This window comes from Chiloscyllium plagiosum, unplaced genomic scaffold, assembly GCF_037043375.1.
Source record: "Chiloscyllium plagiosum isolate Xiang-an unplaced genomic scaffold, Cpla_swu_hap1 HiC_scaffold_12, whole genome shotgun sequence".
NCBI lineage: Eukaryota > Metazoa > Chordata > Chondrichthyes > Orectolobiformes > Hemiscylliidae > Chiloscyllium > Chiloscyllium plagiosum.
Window position 1 is genome coordinate 41,755,351 of NW_028270150.1, and position 27,628 is coordinate 41,782,978.

General features: G+C 40.1%; 1 protein-coding gene across 1 annotated transcript; it reads right to left on the bottom strand.

Annotated features, from left to right (window-relative positions):
- Window positions 1–256: 256 nt before the first annotated feature.
- On the bottom strand, window positions 257–25,972 carry LOC148148527 (uncharacterized). Its single transcript, XM_087993195.1, has 9 exons — window positions 25,743–25,972; window positions 21,168–21,306; window positions 13,228–13,494; window positions 12,573–12,618; window positions 10,730–10,850; window positions 10,135–10,269; window positions 9,023–9,116; window positions 4,592–4,780; window positions 257–286 (listed from the first exon to the last, which is right to left on the bottom strand). The coding sequence occupies exons 1-9, from the start codon at window positions 25,970–25,972 to the stop codon at window positions 257–259; spliced, it is 1,251 nt and encodes a 416-aa protein (XP_087849321.1).
- Between the last annotated feature and the right edge of the window lie 1,656 nt (window positions 25,973–27,628).

Below are 27,628 nucleotides of genomic sequence, written 5' to 3' on the forward strand. Positions count from 1 at the left end.
ATAATGGTCCTATCTGATATAAAAAAAAAATTATTTGTAAAGAAAAGGATTGATTTTGTTCCATTTCTTCCTGCTGGAGACTTAAATGTGTTTGTCTCGAAAATTCGTGAACTTAAGACAATCCTTAATATTAGCTTATGTTATTTAGCCTTGCTAATCAAATGAATCACTTTGATAATAACTGGAAAAAAATTCCAAGGAATGCATTTGAAGATTTGTTTCCTCTTCCAAAGTTTTGAGAAACTCTTCCAAATATTCAGTTATCTTCAGATTGCTTTGTAACTGGCTGTTGAAAAAAAGAGAAAAATCAGAATATTACATGAAACCTTTCAAGAAAAAAATGACATTCAAATTTAGCTCTAATGTACGTGGTTTATTTTTACATTTAATATCATTCCTTTCCAAAAGGATTCCCAAACACCTTTGCCAGTCCAGGTGACTGTGTAGAATACTTAAGTTTGTTAACTCCTCTGACCCTGCAAACATCAATAGAGTTGACCTCAAAAGGTCAGAGAAGTGTTTGCCAGCACTGTCACTAGAGTGCAGTGCATGCGCCCACAATTGCGTGATTCTGCTGGTAAAACTGATTTGTAAAGTCACAAATGCCACGACTTAGATGAATTGATTTAAAATGTATGTCGGACATAAACAGTGTTCTTCTCACTCTCTTCATATTGCAGCTAATTTTCCTGGGCTGACGTTATTTGGAGGTAATAAATACAGTACACCAAAGTTAATTAGCAAGTGATGGACTGCGATTTAGGAAACTGGAGTACATGAACTTCCTGACTTCTGATGGAGAAAGCAGATTTTGGACACTACTGTTGGCACTCAGAATCAGGGAATGGTGTAGTCATAATGACACTGGACTAGTAATCCAAACCCAAGCTAATGTATTGGGTTTGAATACCAGCAGGACAGATAGGGAAATCTGAATTCAAAACTGGCCTAATGGAGACGTTGTAACCAACTGACCATTGTCATTTAAAAAAAACATCTGATCAACTAATATCCTTAAAGGAAGGAAATCTGCCATTCCCCTACCTGGCCTAGCCTGCAAGTGACTCTAAACTCTCAAATGTATTGACTTTTATTGTCCTCTGAGCAATTAGGTATGGGCAATAAATGCTGGCTTAGTCAGTTGTAAATATATTTGGTTACAAATATAGGTTTGATTAAGAACTAAGTACAACTAATTAAATAGGACACAGAGACTAAGATTCATGTAAGAGTTAAACATGAAATATTCTTGCAAATAGATAAAGATTCATGTAGGAGTTAAACATGAAATATTCTTGCAACTAGGAGAAAAAAAGCCAGGAAGGTCTGCTTTGAAATTAGGAAATAAACGGACATGGAGACAACACGGACATTATTAGTCAAGTATAAACATCACAAAAATATTAACAATAGTTTAATCACCAAAAAAGATATGAAAAGAGAATGGCAATACTGCACATATCCATGAAAATAAGCCGTTAATTACTGGTGGGATACTGGAATCACCCAACTGATGTGAGATGGTAAAGATCCTTATTATATGAATATCATAGAAACTATAATAAGAAAACACTCACAAATGGAACATCTTCAGTGATAAATTGTTGACAAAGGATTCTTAAGATTAAAAGAATAAGTGAGAGATGAAAAAGATATCTGTACAAGATTATAACCATCACAATAAATTGATTAGGTACATGTTCACAACTTCACAAAGGAACCTTCACAAACAATGCTAAATGATACAGCAACAAAAACAGTGGGAGGAACCTACACAGCTGTTTGCCAACTTGCAAGAAAGAAGAAATCCAAATAATACAAATAATTACAAAAGTAATTGGAACCTTCAGATCAAATGATATGTTCTCTCACCAGAGCAAGTTATCTTCCTTGTCCAGAGCTTTAAGGTAAATTATACTTTCAATGTTGGATGTTCTATTCCTAGCTATTCTTAAATATTCCTATATGTTCTTAGATATTCTGGAATATTTTCACATACATCAAAATGAATTCCATGTGAATTAGTATTTTATCTTTTGATGATTTTTAGTACAGATCGTTCTGCTATACTGCACGTTTCGTCAAAGCAAATTCACTGTAATGCAATTGACAAACTGGAGACACTGGACTTTTAAAACTTGTGTTGGCTGTAATGCAATTACATTGCCAACACTAAGTGCTGTTTCTAAATTGCAATTTTTCTATAATGTGGGCTTGCACAACAATGCAATCATCATGTTCTTGAAGAACCACCCGTATGGTCATATATTTACCTACTTGAATTGCATTGTTTGGTAATATGATTGTAAAATTAGTAAATTGTCTCTAAGATTTTCTGTTACAACTTTAATTAATCATACTTTCTATATATTAAGTGGATAATTATATATTCTGGAAAAGAAATACTGGACCTTTAGAAATATCTGCGACGTTTGTAGCATAGCTTAGGTTCATTAAAATTAAGCAGAGCATTTGGAGGAAGGTAACTGTCAAGCAGCTTCTTCCCCTGTTGAATGTATGAAACATTCTTGTTCCAATCATATTCATATCCCTTTCCACATCTTTCGCCAATACATGGTGGGTGGCACAGTGGTTAGCACTGCTGCCGCACAACGCCAGAGACCCAGGTTCAATTTCTGCCTCAGGCAACTGTCTGTGTGGAGTTTGCACACTCTCCCCATGTCTGCATGGGGTTCCTCCCACAGTCCAAAAAATGTGCCAATTAGGTGAATTGGCCATGCTAAATTGCCCGTAGTGTTAGGTGGAGGGGTAAATGTAGGGGAATGGGTCTGGGTGGGTTGCTCTTCGGAGGGTCGGTGTGGACTTGTTGAGCTGATTGGCCTGTTTCCACACTGTAAGTAATCTAATCTAATCTAAACAAAACATCGATGACACCATTGGTGCTGCTTCCCCCTCTCATTTGGAATTGGAAAAAAATGATCAATTTTCCTTCTAAATTCCAGCCTGTCCTCACCTTCACCTGGTCCATTTGATTCCTGCATTTCCTTCCTCAGCATCTGTTTTCATTTCTGGGGATAGGCCATCCATAGATATACACTACAAACTCACTGACTACCACAGTTACCTTGACTATACATCCTCACACCTTGCTTCCTGTAATGACTCCGTCCCATTCTCCCAGTTTCTCCACCTTTATCTTTTCTGTTGATGCTACCTTCCACCTCAGAAATGTCCATTATTTTCCTCAACTGACGATTCCCCACTCCTGTGGTCGACAAGCACCGTAGCCATGTTCAACCTATCTTTTGTCTTCATCCTTCACTTTCCTACCACAACAATGATAGGGCTCCCCAGGTCCTCACTTACCATCCTCATCAACCTCCACATCCAAAAATTGTAAGCCGGAATTTTTGTCACCTCCAATGGGAATCCACAACCAGACACATACTTGTCATTATTCCACAGGGACCATTTCCTTCTGGTACATTCTGGTACAGTTCTTGATTTTCAAAATCTCCTCACACACCCATCACACCTTCCCATACAATCACAGTGCAGCCAACACATGTTTTAAAAGCTCATGCTTTAGAAACAGTTTCCCCAATTAGTCAATTGCATTATAACAAATGCGCGTTGACGAAACACGCGTTATCGCAGAATAATCTGTACTAAAAACTATCAAATGATGAAACACCAAATCAAGTGTAATACTAGCCTGTTTATCTCCTCTCTCCTCGCCATCCAAGGCCCAAGACGAACATTCCAGGTGAAGCAGTAATTTCCCCGTACTTTATTCAGTCTAGTCTACTATGTTAGCTAAACAGATACTAAAAATAATAGGAATGCTGGAAATCAGAAACAAAAACAGAAATTGCTGGAAAAACCCAGCAGAGCTGACAGCATCTCTGGAGAGAAATCAAAGTTAATGCTTCGGGTCCTTCCTCAGCGTCACGGGACTCAAAACGTTAACTCTGATTTCTCTCCACTGATACTGCCAGACCTGCTGAGTTTTTCCGGGAATTTCGCCTTTGTCTGCTGTATTTTTCTGTTCATGATGTGGTCTGCTCTAGATCGAGGAGAAAAAACACAGACTGGGTGACCATTTTGTATAATACCTATGCTCTGTTCACAAAAATGACCCTGCGTTTCCAGATGCCTGCTACTTCAACATACTACTATGTTCCATGCCAATATTTCTATTGTAGGCCTTCTGCAGTGTTCCAGCGAGCCTCAGCACAAATAGAAAGAACATCTCATCTTCTGCTTGGGGACCCTCTTGCTTCTGGTACTCAACACTGAGTCAATAAATTTAGAGTCCGATTCCATCCTTTCATTTTTGTTTTTACCTACCCCACAGCTGGTCCTGTTATGACACGAGTCACCCATTCTCATGTACTCCTAGACTAATTATTACATTATATGGGTTGCATTTAGCACAACTTTCCCATTTTATCATTTTTAGCACTTATCATCACTAATTCGCTTTCTTTCTGTTCTTGCCTGCTATCCGTAATTTCCTTATTTGCCTACCCCTTTAGTATTGCATGAGTTCAGGAGTAAAGATACTTTCAAATTAATGCAATTACTACTAATTTGAGAAAATAAATAGAAGTATTCAGGATTTACATACAGTATGAACCTTGTTCAATAATTGCACAGTGAGCTGTCGATAAATATTCAACTTCTCTTTAATTTTTATCAGCTTTGTTACAGCCTGATGTAGCTTCTGCTCCATTTCCTGAGTTCTTGTGATCACATTTTCAGATGAAGATTGGAGTCGTTCTCTTAAACTCTTCTCATAATTGAAAAAATAGTGATGCTACATAAAGATAAGCACACAATGGTTAGCTAACCAACAAATAAACAGTTAAAAGTTTGTGAAGTTTAAAATTAAAGTTTAAAACCCAAGAATTCAAAATTTAAGATAAGATCGCAGAAGGGGGAAATGAAAATCAAAATAGGAAGGGATTCTTGAATCTCTTGTGACTATTAAAAATAAAACCATGTATACATGGAGAGATGTTGTTTCACAATTCAGATTTGAAGTATGAAGAAGGTTCATAACATGGGCGGCACGGTGGCACCGTGGTTAGCACTGCTGCCTCACAGCGCCAGAGACTCGGGTTCAATTCCCGACTCAGGCGACTGACTGTGTGGAGTTTGCACATTCTCCCCGCGTCTGCGTGGGTCCCCTCCGGGTGCTCCGGTTTCCTCCCACAGTCCAAAGATGTGCAGGCCAGGTGAATTGGCCATGCTAAATTGCCCGTAGTGTTAGGTTAAAGGGGTAAATGTAGGGGTTTGGGTGGGTTGCTTCGGCGGGTCGGTGTGGACTTGTTGGGCCGAAGGGCCTGTTTCCACACTGTAAGTAATCTAAGTAATCTAATTCTAGTTTGAGCATTTTGGCTCTAAAATGGAGGAAAGATCAATCTTTGCTTTCAGTTTTGAGACTTGTTTTTTAAAAGGTTAGAAGTTAACTTTGAACAGGAGTTCAGTCTTTATCAGAAGTCATGTGATTTACACTAAATGACTAACAAGCCAAGGGTTTGCTGACTTGAGTTGTGTTATGAGAGTGAGTGTGAGAGAGAGAGAGAGAGAGAGAGAGAAAGAGAGAGAAAAAAAGGGGCTAGAAGCAGGTTCAGGCAGGAGGAAGAGGTACAACAGCAGAGATGCTGCTACTAATAGTTAAAAATCACACAATACCAGGTTACAGTCCAACAGATTTATTTAGAAGCCCCAGATTTTGAAGCTCTGCTTCTTCATCAAGTGGTTGTGAAGCAAGACCATAAGACACAGAATTTATAGAAAAAGATTACAGTCTCATGCAGCTGAAATGATATATATTGAACAAACCTAATACATAGATAAGTCTTTCATCTTTTAGAATGGATTTGCTGGTTTCGGTTCTTTAATATGTAAATCCCCCAGAACTTCTTTTAAGTCACATTCTCAAGATAACTTATGGTTTTATAACAAAAGGTGACATAGTGTCCCAGCAGTCAGAAAAATTCTGAGTTTACTTAGGTGTTAGTGAAAAGAAAGCCCCAGAAGAAGGAGGCTACGGTGGTATCAATGAACAAGACATCTTATGCACCATTGAAGACAAGTTTAGTAAACACAAATGAATAAAGAGTTGAAATCGCAGCTTTAGGTTTCTTGAGAAGGCATTAACTAAAGAAAACTGCATTGAACAAACACGCAGAAATTTGTCATTTGGAACCCAAATAAACCTTTGCTAGCTGAGTAATCATATGGAGATAGTGGCAACTCTTCACTGACGTACAAGTACCTGTAAGGGTATTGTGGGTAAAAAGGCTGAAATTTTCTTTCTGGTATTTCTAAGAAGATTGTTTTAATGTTTCTTGACTAGTACAATATAGTTCACATTTTTCACTTGTGCAATTAACTTATGTATCAAATAAGAGAACCATCACACACCCTCAGCATAACCACAAATGTGAGGGTAAGAGCAGGGCAATAAATCTCAAAATTCTCATTTGCTAGATTTTCAGTGAGATGTTGGATTTGGTTGGTGGATATATGGTGCAATTTGAAGATTGGAATTGAGAAAAAGACTCTATTAGGGCTTAATCTGGATCCTGAAGAAAAAAGAATTTTAATCAATTAAAAGAGTAAGCATTTTTAAATATTGTTCATTTGCCAAGATGGCAAATGGAAACTTCACAAAATTGTTTCTGAAGGGAAGCTTGGCTTCCTGCTACATCCTCCCCCACTCAATTCAGATGTACTCTACTGGATTTCCCAACACACTCAGTATAATGAATGTCTTCAGAAAGTCCCCATTTGTTGTGAGACTTGTTAATGGAAAGCTAATTAGGTATTTTCTCTTGAAACCCAAAAGGTCCCTTTCATAGGCATCGCCTTAGTTAATTGCTGGGCTCATTAGTCTGAGATTATAAAGTTAAAAATCATACAACACCAGGTTATATTCCAACAGGTTTAGTTGGAAGCACTAACTTTTGAAGCACTGCTTCTTCATCAAATAGCTGTGGAGTTTGGTTTTGTGTGATTTTTAACTTTATACACCCCAGTCCAACACTGGCTCCTCCACATCATGCGATTATAAAGACATGGGTAAATTTTAAGGGGTCTGAGAAATGTGGGCTACCGTGAGACTTGTGTCAGTATCCGATGACAGATCTGATTAAGCCTGTCTTGGCAGGAAGAGCCTCTCATGTTGCCTTGTCTGCTTTTGATAAGCAGTGTAGCAAGCTTCCTGTTAGACAGCAGATGAAAGTGACCTCTGGGGTACTGTGAGGTAAAAGGGGTATGCAGGCTTTTGGTGGCAGAGGGTAGTATTGCTTGGTGACCAGACAGAGCCTGGTGCTGATTATGTCCATCATGAGCTGTATTCTCTGCTATCCTTTGCTGCTCTTGAAAACTGCAACTAAAAAGTCATTTGGACAACACCCGGAATGTGTCATGTCAATGTCACTTTGATGGGCAAAAACATGGGATCCATGTTTGCTGGATGTGAGGATTCAAAAGGGGCAAACACATGAAACTTGGGTTTGCAAACTCCTGCTTCATCTCATTTGTAAACATTTCTTTGCACAAGCACAATGCATTGTAGTGAACATACTTCTGTGTCAACACTGGTTAAAGATGGATTGCAACTTTGTCATTGGTGCTCACTAAGCACTGTCATCTCAGTAATGAAGGAGTTAGCAGCAATGACTTAAAAGGAGGTGAGTACTAGCCAAAAGCAATGCATCACTTGTGGAATTTCCAAAGGTGCTGTGTGATGAAAGACATCATAGGTCATGAAAGTATAACAATGGACCCTAAGCAATGCAATGGAAAATGGAATGATTAAGGTGAGTCTAGGATGGGAAAGAGGTTAGAGTGCAGCATGCACTCTTCTGCATGTTGTGTGTTGGTTACTCAGTTGACATAGGACCTTGACCAAACCGATGCATGTATTACATGCTAGACTGTGGTGGAGCAAATAATAGGGACTGCTTATGGTCAGATTTTGCACCCTAGATTGGGCACGGGTAGTACAGCCTAAACATGTGTGTCGCACCATCCTGGAATGCTGTGTTCTGTATAATTCTAGCAGAAATGAGGGTGATGTGATCTGAGAAACGAGTTGACTTCTGAGGAGAAGGACAAGGACATTAAGGAGGAGGAAGTGCTCCTGTGGATTTTGGAGTTCAGGTCTGGACCCCAGCAGGCAGACGTAACCTGACTGACACACAATTCTAGTAGATTCTAACTGTGTATTGAAGACCATGTTTGAACAGTCAAGGTTGAAGTGCCAGCAATTTAGATCACACTGTTGCAAATTGCAGCCTGCATTTGTTTCCTTTGTGTTACCTTTTGCTGCCTAACAATAAAACTCATGTTTGGATTTGTCCAAATGCCTTCCTACATGGGATGTTCCTCTAAGGACAATGGCAACATACAGATGACCAGTGGGCATTGGGGAAAAAGTACTGGGGCCTCAGAGCTAGGCCTCAGATGGCATCTAAGGACAGGCAAATGATGGGTGTTGTTTAAATGGCAACTAAATGAGAGAATGGGGTAGTATGTGTGAGAGAGCGTCAGCCATGTGTGCCATAGGGAGAATGCTTTTATTTTGGCTGCAGTTCCATTAGGTTGCTGGTAAGGGACAGTGCTGGATTGCCAATGTACACATGCAGAGTAGCATCTCAAAGATGGCATGGCTGCACTGGATGCCTGTCCTTTGGTAGATATCCAGAATGGAGTTGGTCTGGGAAATGGCAGGCATGTGGCAAGATGGGGATAGAACAGGATGTGATAGATCCATAGAGACAGGGTGGGTAGTTAATGAGGTGTATTTGATAAGATATGATGAGAGATCTCACTGGGCCTCATGGTGAGAATTCCTCCAAAAGATTGGATGTAATTCGCACTCAGCAATAAAAATGTAAGATTCAACCCCAATACTTTTATATATACTACAGAAAATGGCTAGAGAAACTAACTTTTAACACTATACAATAGAAATTGATTATGGAAAGCTGGTCTCTTTCAATGTAATATGTTATACACTGTAAATTGATAACAGTAGACTTACAATGGGGAAAGTAACAAGTTCTTCTGCTGCCATACAATTAAGCTTCTCCTTTGAAATATGATAGTTTGGTGGTAAGAAGTGACTCAGGAGATTCCTTTACAATCAAAAAAAGTCCTCTGTTAGTTATTTCTTCTGATAACTATTATTTATTTAAAAGACAATATTAGAGGTTATAGTCTCATGATAAATGTCAGTCATTTGTGATCGTGAAGAGGAGAAATGTCTTCTGCGCAGTGGGTTGTGAATCTTGGGAATCACCTACCCCACAAAGCAGTAGAATCACTGAGTATATTCAGAGACTGAAATAGATAGACATGAGGGTACAAATAAAATTAAGAATAGAAGTCCTTGTAGCAACTGTCAAGACAAAAATACGGTTAGCAGCAAGTTAACTCGGTTTTATTCTGTTCAGTTCTGAAGAAGTCATATTAGACTTGAAACATTAATTTTATTTCTTTCTCTCCACAGACGCTGACAGACCTGGTGAGATTCTCCAGTATTTTCTTAATTTGTTTCAGATTTCCAGCACCTGGAAAATGTTTTCTTTCATTCAAGAATATGATGAAGTAGAATTTATGGAGAGGACAGGACTTGATCTTATTGAATACTGGAGAATGCTCAAAGGGGTACATAATAGAATCATAGAATCCCTACAGTGTGGAAACAGGCCATTTGGCCCAATGAGTCCACACTGACCCTCAAAGAGTATCTTATCATTATCCATTCCTCCACCCTATTACACTACATTTCTCCTGACTAATGTCTACGCATCCCTGAACACAATTTAGCATAGCCAATTCACCATAATATGCTCCTGCTCCTATTTGCTTTGTTTGAGTGACAAATATAATATTCAATAGTTTAATTAAATCAAGTACAATATGAAAATGCCATCAGTTATGTTGTGGGACCTTCAATGTTTAACTTAAGTTCTGAATTATTGTATAATTTTCTTGTTAGCACTTCGGGAGACAAAAAACAAGATTTTTGGAACACTTTATATATACCTGAAACTTGGTTATTTATATGAAATAATGATGGTACAGATTGAAATTTAATTTGAGACATTATTTGAGCAATTTAAAAATTGGAACTTTTAAAAAAAAACCTACCGAAAACTGGATACAATTCCTTCTACTGTTTCATTACTGATACCAGGCTTTTTAATATATACATGGTCTGCTATGCTGCAAGGAGCAGAAAATGAGCCACCAGTACTGCCATCCTGCACACATTTGCTCTGGAAACTAAGGAATAATTATCAATGTGCCGTCAACAAAATGGTGAAATTTCAATCATTTGATGATCATTCACACATTAGTCTTTTTCCATTTACAGTATTATACTTTACAAGTAAAGAGACAAAAAAAATTCAATCAGCACTTTGTCATGATGACTGTATACAATACAAACCCATCACACAAAATCAGCCACTTTTCCTATTCATGTGATCCTCTTTTCATCACATCAAGTAAACAGAGACGGCAGCGTGGTTTAAAATTGGATGCAAAGAAATTCAATTGAAAGAAAATATTTAGTACATAGCTTGTATGAATAACTAACATATGGTTTTTTAAAAAATGTGAACTCAAAGTGGAATGCATAAATATTTAAAGTTTCCATTAAAAATGTTAAGATTGTAATACATTGAATGTATGTCCATCCCCAATCTGTTGCATTATCTTAAAAGCTTGACAATTTGCTCACCTTTCACTACCAGAAGAAACTATTATATTTTCCTTTACTTCCCAATGGAAACACATGGACTCAACACTAACTCCATCCTTCAGAGGTTCCTTCTTTACTAATGCTTGTGCCATGTAGTCACCTATAATTTAATGAGTATACATTGATTATCACATATGCAGGTGATTTTAAAAATGGTGCACCACTCACAGGTAGTGATACAGGATTTTGCATTACTGACAACTCCAACGTTTGCAACTAATTCATAGACATCTCTAGAGTGCTCTTGATTCAGAATAAAACAGTAGTCAGTCCTAAATGAGAAGTTCTCATGTTTCTTTGGGCTGATTTCACCATGTAAACTTTTCAAAGTCAATTTTGATTTATCTCATGTGATGGACTCATCTGGTTCTGAAGGTGGTGAGCCTGAAGGTGGGAGGCAACTTAATTGGGATAGTGGCATCTCCGAAAGCTGTCACCTCCCTCTGTCCAAGTGAATCCAGCTATGGGAAGATGACCACAACCCAACACTGAAAAACATTTACATTGAAAAAAACCCTCAAAAACCTTAGAATGCTCACCTGTACTGACTATCTTTCAATTTCAAACACATCTGCAATCCTTCTGAAAGCTCTGTCTCACAACACATCCCTCAAAAATATGAGCTGCCAATCCCTCCCAAAACTCCCACATTTCCTGCAATCCACCTGAAAACCACACGTGCCTGCAAATTCTCAGAAAATCGCCAAAGCATTTGTGAATCACACTGACAGAACCAACAGTCCTACAAAGTTCTATTGAAACCCACAGGTCATCCTCATTCACAAGATGTAAGTGTCACCGGCAAGGCCAACATTTATTGTCCCTTCCTAATTGCCCAGAGAGAAGTTAAGACTCAGGTCTGGAAGCACATATAGCGAGACCAGGTAAAGACAGTAAATGTCCTTCCCTAATATGGACATGAAGGAACCAGATGGGTTTTACAGTATTTAGCAGTGGTTACATGGCCATCATTAGGCTTTTTATTCTGGATTTCTTGAAATGCAAATTCCACTATCTGCAGTGGTATGATTTGAATCCATACCCCCAGAATATTAATCTGTGCTTCTGAATCATTACCACAAACTACCATCTCCCCAGTAGGATGATCACAAATGATTTCAATTGAAATAATTGAAACTGGTCAATCAGGATTTGAAAATGATGCAATCTATACACTTTCTAATATCAAACATGTAATTGTTCAGCGTAAAAGGCACGGAACAGGTTTTATTTCATCATGTTTCAGACATTCACTTGAAACATCTTTAAACAATACCACCACTGGTACTTGATTATTATGTTCAGAATTACCTATTCTAAAAGATTAATTTATTCCCTCTCTCCAACTATGCCCCCCACGTGGTGGTCACTGGCATGGTCAGCATTTGTTACCTATCCCTAACTGCCATTGAATAAAACAGTTTGCTAGGCCCATTTCAAAGGGCCATTACTGTGGGCCCAGAGTCACGCGTAGAACAGGCAAGGATGGTAGATTTCCCTCCCTAAAGGAGATTATTGAATCAGATTTTTATTTACACCAGCCAACAAAAGTTTCATGCTATTATAAGACTAGGTTTCAATTCCAGATTTATTAATTCAAATTTTAGCAGCTGCCATGGAAGAATTTGAAACTATGTTCCCAGAGCAGTGGCCTAGGCTTCTGGATTATTATTCCAGCATCAATATTACTGCACTACAGGCTCTCCTTTATTTTACTCCAAACATTGAGCCAACAGACAAGCATATTTAAGTTAACTTCGAAAGGCCTGAATAAGACAATACAATTCATAGTAGTGGTAGTACAAAATAACAAGTTTCTTACTGCTCAACAGTACAGGATCTTCACTGTGGACTTTATTAACTGGAAGCTGCAAATAAGTACAATAAATTACAAACAATGTAAAATTCCAGTCAATGTTCAACTGGTGAAATTTAAAGAAAGATTTACTGAATCTAATTATGTTGTGGTCAATACTTTCATTGTTTGGGTGTAGAGTAGAACTTCTGTTGTGATGCTACTTATGAGCCAGATGGTTAAAAAGAGGATATTATAGAAAATAGCACTACACTGGGTAGCCCTGATAACTGTTAGTCTTTGGGATTGCCAAGACTTTTGTGGCTTCTAGGAATTGCTTAGGAAGCTTGGAGATGGGAAAAGAGCATGACGCCATTTTGGGATGGCTTCCTGACAGACTGTAATTAGGCAAGTTTTCCAGTAGCAGTAGTGGGCACAGATTGGCTGTCTGACAAACCAAAGAGGGCACCAAATTTAGTAACTAGTTGGTCTGATGCTCCATTGAAGCTGTGTGGTGTTGAGTTTTACATTGAATGAGAGTTATTTGCACCACTGATCAGATGGATGTCAAGGATCGCCTCGATCTGGATCAGTGGCCAGTAATCTCCATTGAGAGTTGCTGTCAGAATGGCCACAGTGAAGCACAGGCCAATTAAAAATATCAATGTATAAGTTATATTACCAGGAGCGTCTTCACAATAGCTTCTTCTTCAGTAGAATTCACAGAACTGTAGGATTGTTTTTCCAAGCTTACAGGAGCGGATCTAGATTTTCCATTGATTCTTAATGTTTTCCCATTTCTTGATGATTTGTAGCATTTGGTCTGGGACAAGGGAATGCTTTCTGAAGATTCTGACCTTCTGTTATGTTTGGTAGAAAAAGATGGAAGTCGTCTTTTTCGAGTGGAAAAAGGTAAAGGGAATGGATTAGATTTTGAGGAAGCAATGTCCTGTTAAAATAAACAAAGATTCACATTATATTCTTAGAAGCGTTTCTTCTCTGCAGCTTATAAGCAAAGTTGCCAGGTATATGCAGATAATGATGACATTTTATAAAAAAACGTTTACTTAAAAATACAGTGCACATAATCACATGCATAACAAATTTAGCAAAATATGCTGATATAGCAGTTAAGGTTTCTGAAATTATTTTAACCACCACCCAAAAATCTGGTTATTTTATCTATACAGGTTTAAAGAAATCAGCTGTACAAAATGAAGAAATTAAAAAAAAGTATTTGCAGGAAATTGGTATAATTACATATATGACTATTGCATTAAGACTATGCAGGTATTTAGAATTACCTTAGAAATAGACTTCCTGTGTAAGTCTGGTGGCAATTTGAATGTTAAGGGCTTGATTGGAGAGGTTTTCTGTAAGTCAATTAGAATTTATTGTAAATCACCTTGAAATGCTTTAAGTCAATGATAAAACAGCTGGGCTTTCACTGGTAATATGTTCTGTTTCATGCAGGTTGCAAAATAACAACAACTAAATAAAACTACGATTAACTTGGGAAATGTCCAGAAGCACTTTACAAAAGAGTAGAAAAAAGACAAACTGGATAAATAAACAAACAGTAAATAATGGTTGAAAGTTAGCAAGCATGACAAACCTTTTTGGAAAAAAATCTCCCACTCTTTAGCAGTGGCCAGGATATGACCATACAGAGATATCCCACATTTTGGATAAATTGCCTGATCATCGAAATCTTGGGAATTCATAATTCCCACACTATGTCAGTTATGGAGGCACAGCAAAATTGTGAATATAGAACATAGAACATTACAGCTTGGCTCTTGATGTTGCACCGACCTGTGAAACCAATCTAAAGCCCATCTAACCTACACTATTCCATTCTCATCCATATGTCGATCCAAAGATAATTTAAATGCTGTTAATGTTGGTGAGTTTACTGCATTTGCAGGCAGTGCATTCCACGCTCCGACTACTCTAAGCAAAGAAACTACTTCTGACATCTGTCCTGTATCTATCCCTCTCAATTTAAAGCTATGTCCCCTCATGCTCGCCATCACCATCCCAGGAAAAAGGCTCTCATTGTCCACCCTATGTAACCCTCTGATGATCTATGTCTCAATTAAGTCACTTCTCAGCCTTTCTCTCTAATGAAAACAGCCTCAAGTCCCTCAGCCTTTCCCTGTAAGACCTTCCCTCCATACCAGACAACATCCTAGTACCTCTGAACCCTTTCCAAAGCTTCCATATCCTTCCTATAATGTGGTGACCAGAACTGTATGCAATACTCCAAGTGCGGCTGCTGTAGCATGACCTCATGATTCCAAAACTCAATCCCTCTACCAATAAAAGCTAACACACTGTATGCCTTCTTAACTATGTGGCCTCGTGTTTTAATCCCCATCTATTATGTAATGCCAATGAGCCTGTTAAATTATCAATGATTACAGTACAATTTTATCCTCCTCATACAGAATGTGCAAAGGCAAGCTCAGGTCTGTCAGTTTTGTTTTTCATCCATTGTCTTCTGCCCATTGAACAACTTATTGGGTTGTAGAAGTGTAGCATAATGGAAATATTATGCCAGGAGACAGACTTTCAAAGCCACCCTGGCAGCTGGAGGAATTTAATTGACATTTCATTGATGTAAAAACCAAATTGATAGATTGTTGTGTGCTCTATTTTACAGAGACATAGCTCACTCCTGCTTCATTTGACTGTGCCTTACGACCTGAGGGCTTCTCAATCCACCAGATGGACTGCACAGTGTCCTCAGTCAGGGCAAAGGGCAGAGGGGTCTGCCTCCTGATCAACGCCTTTTGGTTCTTAGACATGACAATCCTTGTGAGTTACAGTTCCCCAGACCTAGAATATCTAATGGTGAGATGCCGTCCTTACAATCTGCCACAGTGGTTTACTTCTGCTATCCTGACAGCAATTTAAATCCCACCCCATGCAGAAGTGAGAGGGAATACTCAGAGGTCATTGTAGCTGGTGACTTAAATCAGGCCAACCTCAAGAATGTGAACTGGTCCACATTCAAGGATTCAGGAAACAACCTAAATGAGTATGCCACCACCATCACAGACTTCATCAGTAAGAATGTAGACGATGACACACCAAAGAAGTCAATCTGAGTGTTCCCCAACCAGAACCATGGATGAACAGGAAGATCCATTCCCTACTGAAGTCCAGGTCTGAGACACTCAAGTCAGGTGATTCTGTCCTTTACAGGAAATCTAGGTGCAATTTTCACAAAGCCATCAGGGATGCCAAGAGACAATACCAGATTAAACTACAGTCCCAGACTAACCACACAAACATATCAAATGTGGCAAGGCTTACATGATATAATAGGGCACAAAGCGTAGTTGAGTAGAATCGTTGACAACAATGCATCCCTCTCTGATGACCTCAATGAATTCTATGTTTATTTTGAACAGAAGGTCAGCGAAATGATGTTACGTGCCCTGACAACCTTGGGTGCACCAGGATCTACGCTCACCACCACAGATGGCAGATTGGTCTTCCTGTGGATGAACCCCTGGAAAATGGCTGGCCTGGAATGAAGTCCCTGGAAGCAGCAGGAGTATTTGCAGACATTTTAAACCTCTCCTTACTTCAATATGAGGTTCCTAACTGCATCAAGAAGACCACTATCATTCCAGTTCCACAGAAAAATCAGGCAACGTGTCTTAATGACTATTGACTGGTGGCTCTGACATCCATTATGATGTGCTGAAAATGTGTTGCTGGAAAAGCGCAGCAGGTCAGGCAGCATCCAGGGAATAGGAGAATCGACGTTTCGGGCATAAGCCCTTCTTCAGGAACGAGGAAAGTTTGTCCAGCAGGCTAAGATAAAAGGTAGGGAGGAGGGACTTGGGGGAGGGGCGTCAGAAATGCGATAGGTGAGGGTGATAGGTCAGACTGGAGTGGGGGCGGAGAGGTCAGGAAGTGCTCAAGCCTCCTGGATTGCCTTGATCAATTGTCTACCATCACAATAGGACACGACAGATGCCTGTATCCCTGGCCCTATTCCTCCCTGAAACATCTGGATAACAAGGACACCTATGTCAGACTTCCATTTATTGACTTTAACTCTACCTTCAATACCATAATTACAAATCAATCTCATTTCAAAAACTCAGAGACGTAGGACTCTCACCCTATTGTGCACCTTGACATCCTGATCCATAGATTGCAAGCAGTAAGAATAGTCCTCCACAACAATCCTCAACATTGGTGCCCACAAGGTTACATACTCAGGAAAATTCCTGATGAAGGGCTTATGCCCAAGACAACGATTGTCCTGCTCCTCGGATGCTGCTTGATCTGCTGTGCTTTTCCAGCAACACACTCTCGACCCCAAGGTTACATACTCAGCCCCTTACTATACTCCTTATACATTCATGACCGTGTGGCCAAATTCAGCTCGAACTCCACTTACAAGTTTGCTGATGACACCACTGTAGTGGGTCAGAACTGAAATAATGATGATACAGAGGACAGGAAAGAGATGGATAGCTTAGTGACATTGTGTAAAGACAACAATCTCTCCCTCGATGTTGGCAAAATGAAGGAGCTGATCATCGACTTCAGGAAGTGGAGTAGAGGACACGGCCCTGTCCGAATCAAGGTGCTGAGGTGGGGGTGGTCAAGAACTTCAAGTTCCTCAAAGTAAATATCAACAATGATCTGTCCTGGTCCATCCATGTTGATATTACAGTCAAGAAAGCACACCAATGCCTCTACTTCCTCAGAAGGCTAAGGAAATTCAGCATGTCCACAATGACACTTACCAATTTTTATACATGCAACACAGAAAGCATCCTATCCGTTGCATCACAGCTTGGTATGACAACTATTCTGCCCAAGACCACAAGAAATTACAGTGAGTTGTGAACGCAGCCCAATCCATCAAAAAAACCAGCCTTCCCTCCATTGACTCTGTCAACACCTCCCGCTGCTTCGGGAAAGCAGCCAAGGTAGTCAAAGACCCCTCTCAACCCGGTTATACTCTCTCCTACTGTCTTCTATCGGGCAGAAGATACAAAAGTTTGAAAACATGTATCAACAGATTCAAGAACAGATTCTTCCAGCTCATATTGATCTTTCTCTGCACTTTCTCTGTAGCTATAACATTACCCTGATGGACTTATGTAAGGTATGATTTGTCTGGTTAGCATGCAAGACAATAGATTAGATTAGATTAGATTAGATTACAGTGTGGAAACAGGCCCTTCGGCCCAACAAGTCCACACCGACCCGCCGAAGCGAAACCCACCCATACCCCTACATTTACCCCTTACCTAACACTACGGGCAATTTAGTATGGCCAATTCACCTAACCTGCACATCTTTGGACTGTGGGAGGAAACCGGAGCACCCGGAGGAAACCCACGCAGACACGGGGAGAACGTGCAAACTCCACACAGTCAGTCGCCTGAGTCGGGAATTGAACCCGGGTCTCTGGCGCTGCGAGGCAGCAGTGCTAACCACTGTGCCACCGTGCCGCCCACAATACTTTTCGTTGTATCTCAGTATATGTGACAATAATTATTTAAATAAATTCAGTCATAAAGGTCCATCTGTTCACTGATATCCTTCAGGGTAGCATTTTTGCCATCTCGACCTGATCCGGCTGATATGACTCCAGATCACTGCAGATGTATAACAGCTTTCCTGAATAGTTCAGCAAGTGACTCAATAGTACCGAATTGTGATAGAAAATTTGAATACAAATACAACTGGACAGACCATCTGACATCAACCTAGGCACTGAAAACAATAAAGGCCTGTCAATCTTTCAAAATCCTCCAAGAATCACAAAATGTAGGAACCAAAGTGAGCCATTTGGCCTATTAAGTCTGCTCCTCCATTCAACCAGATTATGTATCATCTGATAATCCTCAATTCCACTTTCCTGCCTTTTCTCTACAACCCTTGATTCCCTTACTAATTAAAAAATATGCGTCAGGCTTGAATATGCACTACAACATTGCCTCTACAGTCTTATGCTCTAAAGAATTTCACTATAGATTCACCAGCCTCAGAAGAAATTTTTCATCATCCCAGACCTAACTAGGCGACCCCTGGCCCTCAAATTATGCTCTCTGGTTATGGACTCTCCTACAAGCGGAAACAATTTCTCAGCATCTACCCTTTCAAGGCCCCAAAAATCTTACATGTTTCAATAAAATCACCTCTCATTCTTCTGAATGCCAAAAAGTACAAGCCCACATCCTCAATCACTCCTCATAAGAAAATCTCTTCATATCTGGGATCAACCTAAACTAACCTTCACTGGACACACTTCTAATGCCAGTAAATTTTTCTTTGATAGTGAGGACCAAATCTGTTTACAGTGTTCTAGGTGTGGTCAACCAATGCCTTGTGCACCTTTAGCAGAATTTCCCACTTTTATATTGCACTCTCTTTGAAATAAAAGGCCAATACTCCTCTTGCCTTACTTTTTACCAACTGTACTCTGTTGTTAGTTTTTTACTATTTATGTACTAGGACTCCCAAATCCCTCTGTGCTGTAGATTTCTGCAGTTTTTCTTAATTTAAATAATATTCAGCTCTTCAATTCCTTCTGCCTCATAGTTTTCCATTTTATATCCCATCTGCCATGATTTGGTCCATTCACTTAATCTGTTTATATCCTCTGCAGGCTCAGTCATCCTCATCACTTGTCTTTCCACCTATTTTTATGTCATGCAAACTTGGTGACAATACATTTACTTCCGTCATCCAAGTCATTAACATACCGTAATAATGTATATACTGTATACATCCTCACCAATATCTGGAGTCATGTAATATTTGATAATAGATAAACTCTTTCCATTTGGAAAGATTGATACCAAGCTCTTCCCAGTCATTAATGCCAATGCTGCTATGCTCAAAGCAAGGTTTCTGCAGGTTGTTGAAGTATTCCCTTTGTCCTCCCTTGGAGCATTGCCCCTTTGAAAGTCGAGAAAAGGGACACACTTCCTGGCCATCTGGACGTGGTGTTCAGTTCATTGTTGTTGATTACACAATACTTTTGCCTGAATGTTTAATTAACTGGCATCAAGAAGAACATGTGTAAGTTTTTCCTGGTTGGTTGACAACAGCACATGAGCTTCTGCAGCGGCGGGGCAACGATCCACTTGGAATTTTGGGTCTTATGATGTGTTGGTGAGAGTTCGATGTGCATCAGCAACTGAAAAGTCTATGATCATCCTCTGGCATTAATCCTCATCATAAACACTTGGTACAAACATCATTTAAATTTCTAACCCAAGAATGACATAATCGAGGAGCTACTAATGCTTTAGAGCTAGGAAGCCTCCAAGTAGTTTTATATCTGCCATAAAATGTGTTAATTATATTGATACCACACTGAACACACTTTCTAGCAAGGGGACAATATTTTAATAGCCTTTGGATAAAAGCAAATTACTGTGGATGCTGGAATCTGAAACCAAAAGAGAAAATGCTGGAAAATCTCAGCAGGTCTGGCAGCATCTGTAAGGAGAAAAAAGAGCTGACGTTTTGAGTCTAACTAACCCTTTGTCAAAGCTAAAAAAAGGGAGAAATCGGGAGGTATTTATCCTAGGCTGAGAGAAGGTGAGTCTTGGTTCCAGAAGCAAAGGTAGCAATAAAGAGGTGATAATGACAGTGCATAGAGAGATTATAGGGCGATTAATCTCTTTATGGCTACTTTTGCTTCTGGAGCCATGACTCACCTTCTCTCGGCCTAGTATAAATATCTCCCTATTTCTCCCTTTTTTTAGCTTTGACAAAGGGTCAGTTAGACTCGAAACGTCAGCTCTTTTTTCTCCTTACAGATGCTGCCAGACCTGCTGAGATTTTCCAGCATTTTCTCTTTTGGTTTCAATAGCCTTTCCCTGGTTTTCCCAAAATTTCAATTTTTGAAATTGGATACGTGATCCAACTCTTGCAATCCTAAATTCTGGCCAGAAGAACAATCTTTTGTACTCTTGGGATGGCAGTGAGGAATTCATCAAGGTCAGAATAAAATTATTCCTGAACATCTTCATTAGCATGAAGAATTGGAGCATAAAAGTGTTGACAATGGAGTACATTTTTTTTTAATGTAACTGAGATGTTGATGAATTATCATGAGTCTTTCATTTATAAAACTGGGGAATTCCGGTAGTGTGTACAAAATCCTATTCTGGATAGCAAAACCAACTTTTCCTTTCCAGTAGACATGCAATCGCATATGTCCCTTCAGCTGCAAGCCAGAGAAAAACATCTACTCTATCTTGTCCTCAAATCTACCTGTTGCAGCTTTATCTGACCGTGACGATATTGGTAGGAGTGACCATCACAAATTTCTTGTGGAAACAAAATCCTGTCTTGAAAATAAAATCACCCACCATTGCACTGTATGCCACTAATAATATTCAAGGAAAGAATTAGAAGAGATTTAGCATTTGAATGTTATTCTTTCAGTCCAAGACGTAGCAATTACTGATGACATTTGGTTTTTAAATTTTATTATTTTCTGTTGTTTTCACTTAAAAAGAATTAGAAATTGTCGATAACCCAAGGCAAGGTAGAAAAATAAGTTTCCGTTTTTATCTCAAAATGATGAACACAAGGAAAACTGACATTTTCAGTTGGAATACTTACCTGAAATTGTAAGGCAGCTACATTTTCCCAGTGCCGATGAACTGCTTTTTCCAATAGTTCTTTCCTTTCATCAGACATTACTGATCCCCTTAGTGGAGTTCCAAACGGAATATGGGGTAACTGTTCTGGTAGATCGCAGCTGAAAAAAAACAAAAATTGACTAACACAATTAAAGCTTACTCTATTCTATTTGAACAAATTCAATATAAAAATGTAGTACAAAAACATTGGTGAAAATATTTCCATCTGGACATGATGTATTTGCTATAAGAAATTGCTGTGCCCACTATTTTAATGAAATATTAATGTCGGATCACTACAAAGTGGACTGAAGAATAGACCTGCATAAGGAAGGACAGTGACAGTGGGAAATAAAAACTAGTGACACAGAGTTCCTTCACCTGTTTCTACCTGTCAAAGCCAAAGTGAGACATCATGGGTAAGTAAGTAATTGGTTGGTGGATATTTCATCTGTGTCTCTTTTGATCAGTAGACGTTCTTACAGCTGAAGAGTTTGGTTAAGAAATTCTCTTAAAATATCTAACATCTGAATTAATTCATTACGTAGAAGAGAGATGCTGGGCAGACAATGTATTGTAGTTGTCATATGTTGGAGCTGATGTGATCTGCGATAAGTGTTGGTTAGTTGAGGAACTTGGCCTCAGAGTTGCTGAGCTGGAGTTCAGACTATAAACACTGACACCGGCGAAAGCCACCATTACACATAAGGACACAACCCACCATGTACGTGGCAGGTATTCATGTGACTCAGCCAATGTTGTCTATCTCATACACTGCAGGCAAGAATGCCCTGAGGCATGGTACATTGGCAAGGCCAAGCAGATGCTACAATGGCGATGAATGGACATCATGCAACGATCACCAGACAGGGACGTTCGGCCTCAGATCTTCGGGTGACCATCCTCCAAGGCAGACTTTGGGTCAGGCAATAACGCAGAGTGGCTGAGCAGAGGCTGATAACCAAGTTCAGTACCCATGAGGATGGCCTCAACCGGGACTGTGGGTTCATGTCACACTACAGGTGACCCCACTGCATTATACACTCTCTCAGACACATACACAAGCACACACACATTCACACTCTTACACCCCCAAACTCACACAGACCCTCTCTCATAAACACACACATGCATCCGCCACACTCACACCAGCAGGCACCCTCTCACAGGCATATATCCCATCACACCCACATAAACACTTTACCAAGGTTGCACACACGCAGACATACTCTCTCACGTGCACTCACACTCAAATGCACATTCTGTCTCTCTCTCTCTGTCCTGCATGTGCACACACATATATGTCTATGGGGTTAATTTGTATTTGCAGAGTTATATTTGTAGATACATTCTATTTTGCTCATAAAATGCACAATCTGCAGGCAGTCAATCCATGTAATATTTTCTAAGTTCCACTTTAGAAATAGAACCAATCTGACTCAAGATTGGGATGCAGACAGACTCTAACCTCACACCTTTAATGCATTGCGTGATTTGAGATGTCACTTTTGTAATACAACCTTAAGTTATCTTGAGAATGTGACGTAAAAGAAGTTCTGGGATTTACATATTAAAGAACCAAAACCTGCAACCCATTTTAAAAGATGAAAGACTTAACAACAATCTAGGTTTGTTAAATATATCATTTCAGTTGCATGACACTGTAACCTTTTGCTATAAATTCTGTCTTATGGTCCTGCTTCACAACCACCTGATGAAGCAGCAGTGCTCCGGAAGCTAGTGTTTCCAAAAAAACCTGTTGGACTATAACCTGGTGTTGTGTGATTTTTTTAACATCAGCATACTTTCAGGATACAGTCTTTCCCCTTAACTATACTTAATTTGGTCTGTGTTCAAGGACAGGAGAGTGTGACTGGGTGGGAGACAGGTATTGAAATCCAGAATTTAGATTTGGAGAAGCCTCAGACAGTGCCTTTCTTCAAAATGTATGAGGTTCTCTCCCCCTTGGTGGATGAATGAACAGTCTGCAGAGAGGATAGTCAAACTGAACAAAGCACTGAGGTATACTGTGCTATTCAAGTAGGGGGGTAAAAAGGAGAACATTAATAATAATAAGGAATAGCATGGTTAGGGGAATAGATGCAATTTTCTGAAGCAAAGACTGACTCCCAAAGGTTAAGTTACCTGTCAAATGCCAAGGTTCAAGGCATCTCTTCTAAGCTGGAGAGAAATGTGAAGTCGGAGGGAAACAATCAAGCTGTTGTAGTCCACGTAGGTATCAATGGCATAGATCAGACTAGGAAAGAGGTTCTGTTGGGGGATTATGAACAGCATGGGGTATCACTAAAAGCAGAACAATAAAATGTAATAATCTGAAGATTACTATCTCAGCCACATGCAAATCAGTGAAGGCAAATGAATTAGAGAGGTAAATGCTTGCAAGATTGGTGTGAGAGAAATGGATTCTGATTTTTGGGGCACTGACACCTGTACTGGGGAAAGAGAGTGGTATTCCATTGGGTTAGGCTTCATTTGAACCATGTTGGGACTAGTGCCCTGGCAAATCATAATGAGCTGAATAGGTAGGGCTTTAAATTAATTAATGGGAGAGGAGTTTAAACTGAATAATGTAAAAGTAGACACGCAAATTAGTGAAGAGGTGAATGATAACATGACATGAAGGGTCAGAAAATATAAGCAGAAGAGTGCAGCAGAAATTAGAACCAAAATAAGGAGTCATGGTAATAAGTCGTCATGGCAGTAAGTCAAGGATTAAAGCTCTTTTTCTGAATGTACGCCGTATTTGTAACAACATAGAGGAATTGACAGCGCTAGTAGAAATAAGTGAATATGATTGGATAGCTATTAGCGACATGGTTTCACATTAACTCAATATTTAAAAGTACTTAATATTTTGGAAAAATAGGCAAAAATGAGGTTGGTGGTGTTGTTAATAGAATAAGGTACCAGTGCAATGGTTAAGTAGCAACGTGGAATCAGTTTGGGTGGAAATAAAGGATAGCAAGGGAAAGAACTCATTGGTAGGAAACATCTATAGCCCCCAAAGAATTCCCTAGAGGTATACAAAGTATAAATGAGGAAGCAATGGTCGCATGGAAGAATAGCATTACAATTGTCAGGAGTGATTTTAATCTGCATATGGATTGGACAAATCAGATGGAGGATGAATTTGTAGAGTGCATCACAGAACTGTTTCTTAGAACAGTACACTGCAGAACCCAACTTTTTTTTTTAGATCTAATGATATGTAATGCGGCAGGATTAATAACAGATCTCATGGTGCAGTATCCCTCAGGTATACAGATCACAGCAGGGTAGAATTTTAAATTCAGCTTGAGGGTAAACAACTTGGGTCTCAAACCAGTGACCTCAACTTAAATAAGGGAAGTTACAGAGGGATGAAGAGAATTGTCTGAAGTATGCTGGGAAACCAGACTGAGAAGATGGTCAGTAGATGACTAGCAGCAGACATCTTGGCAGATATTTCATACGCTGGGCAATGATTTAGTCTGAGTAACATGAGACCGTGAGAAGAATGAAGCACCACGGTTAACAAAGGTGGTAAAGGAGAACATCCAATCAAAAACCAATGTATATAAAATAGCAAGAACTAAAGTTGGAAAAATAGGGTGAGATATCCAGTGTGGATCTTCTTAATATAACAGCAAAATGTCTAACTTTCCAAACAAGTGTTGAGTGAAGAGACAATATTGTCACTAGTGAGAATCCTATCTGCATGCAGTAAATCTCATTGATACTTTAACTTGCCTATAAATATGCTGTTTCCTCTTTCTTCCACCTGCTGGATACAAATTAGAGACTGAGAATTCCCAGCCTAAAAATCAGAAAGGTGATTCGAGCTAGTCACTTGCTCCTCTAGACCTTCACCTAGGACTCCTGACACTAACATCTCAGGATGCACTTCATGAGCAGTGACCAAACACTCCCAACATCTGACATACCAGCCTCATTATGGCACATCTTTGATCCACTTGTAGTATGGTTTGGCACTTAAATGCTGTACCTCAGAGTACACAGGCATTGCTTATTACAATCTACTGCAAGGACTTTATGCACAGAGATTGGAATCCATTTCATAGAGTGGACCAGGAAGCATTTCAGGGATGTTCATTTGCTTTAAGCGTGAACTCACTTACTTTGTGCCTACTTGAATGCTCACAGCATCTCTGTCTTGCCTTAAGGGTTATGTGTGGCAGAGTTGAAAAATGTGGTGCTGGAAAAACACAGCAGGCCAGGCAGCATCCGAGGAGCAGGAGAATCGACATTTCGGGCATAAGCCCTTGATTCTCCTGCTCCTCAGATGCTGCCTAGCCTGCTGTGTTTTTCCAGCACCACATTTTTCAACTCTGGTACTCCAGCATCTGCAATCCTCACTTTCTCCTAGGTTATGTGTGGCAGACAGAATGGAGATAAGGTAAGATCCCAATAACATTTCTGCAGTCCTGCAACCTGTATGTCAGGTTGCTTGGTGCCCCTGACAAACCTGCCTGTTGCTTCTCTATCTATTTATAAATCATATCATAAATTGCTGACACCATGGGGTCCTCTCTACCTGGGTTTAGCTAGTTCCTGGACTCTGCCAGGACCAGGGAACAGCAGCATATTTTCGTGAACAAGCTGTGGTGACATGGCAGTGATATGCTCACCAGCAGGTGCTCCCAACTCTAATCTAGCCAATGTTTCAACCAGGGAGTCATTATCAGAGCTGCTGGGAGGCATGCAGGAGACAGTTTTGCTGGTGCTTCTCAGGGGGATGCCTTGCAGCACCATCTTCTTGGCCATGATATTATGCTAATGCCACTCATACTTGCAGGAGACAAAGGAGAGGATGCACTGCAAACAAAGGTAAACTTTGGACATGTTAAGTTTACATTCACAATAGGAATAATGGTTGAGTAATGGACCGTGCTTCTTACTTGGTCACCAGGACATAAATGTTTCTACATTTTCATTGGAGTGGTCATGGTTAGGAGCCAAATGTTGGACAACCCACCTCCCATTCTGGTTCTTGTGGCCCTATTATGGGCCATTTTCTTCTTGAATGAGACAAAAGGGGAAATATTGAATGAGATGGAAATGTCTGGCACAGATACTAGTGCAGTTTCAGGTTGGAGAAAAGGGGTAAGGTGCTCTGAGTAAGTGAGCAGGCAGTGCAGGGGCCAAGCAGGGTTAGAAGCATGGGGGATTGAGTAGTGACAGCATATAATAGTAAGAGTGATAGAGCCTTGGTGGAAGATGGGTGCACTGATAGAGATAGAGTGTGAGGTAGCAGAGAGAAGATGGTGACACTTCCCCTAGTGGAGTGGAGGTAGTTATTGTCTTTCTTCCTAGACTGCTGGGCATTCCTATGATAGCTCACACTGTACTTACCTGGGTGTCAATCTTGGACAAGGTTGGCAGGGTTTGGTGTTGTGGCATTTTCTGTTGGTCCTGGTGGAAGGAGATGGCCCTATTTTACACCTGTTCAAGAGGACTTCCAGGTTCATAGAGCGGGGCACCAACGTTCCCTTATTTGTCATATTTGGGTCAAGTCTCATGAACCATGCTGAATAACTTTGGCCCTGCAGCGTTGCACGAAGTGTATAACAGCTTATTTAAAATTGGTGCCAGGACCAGGAATCCCAGGATGTCCTGCCAGAGGCAAGTACATCTGCCTACAGCCAGTGGGAAAATCAGATAAGCAGAGCGTCATTGGAGCACAGTGCATGGTTAATGAAGCATGTTTGGGACAATGATATCTGAAAACTCATTAGGATGCATGAAGAGAAATCCCCAGTGAAACTCAACAAGAATGACACTTAAGACAATTCCGGCTAAGATTCAGTACTTAGTTTCTATTTTAATTATCATGGTTAGAATCTTTTGTTAAAAATTGATAACATGATCACAGCTACTGGTTATCATTTAGCAGTATCACACGGGCCACATCCATAACTAGGATAAGACAGGATGCCTCCTTGCGGATCGTTTCAGAGAACATCTCTGGGACACCCGCACCCACCAACCTCACCGCCCCGTGGCTGAACATTTCAATTCCCCCTCCCACTTCGTCAAGGAAATGCAGGTCCTGGTCCTCCTCCACCCGCCAAACCGTTACCACCCGATGCGTGGAGGGGGAACGCCTCGTATTCTACCTTGGGCTCTGCAACCACATGGGATAAATGTGGAATTCAACAGCTTCCTCATTTCCCCTTCCCCCACATTATCCCAGTCCCAAGCTTCCAACTCGGCATTGCCCTCCAGACCTGTCCATTACTCCACCTTATCACCTTCTGCCTCACCTTTGTCCACCTATCGCTTTCTCAGCTACCTTCCCCCAAACCCCGCCCCCGCCCCCTCCCATTTATCTTTCAGCCCTGGCCCACAAGCCTCATTCCTGATGAAGGGCTTATGCCCAAAACATCGATTCTCCTGCTCCTCGGATGCTGCCTGACCTGC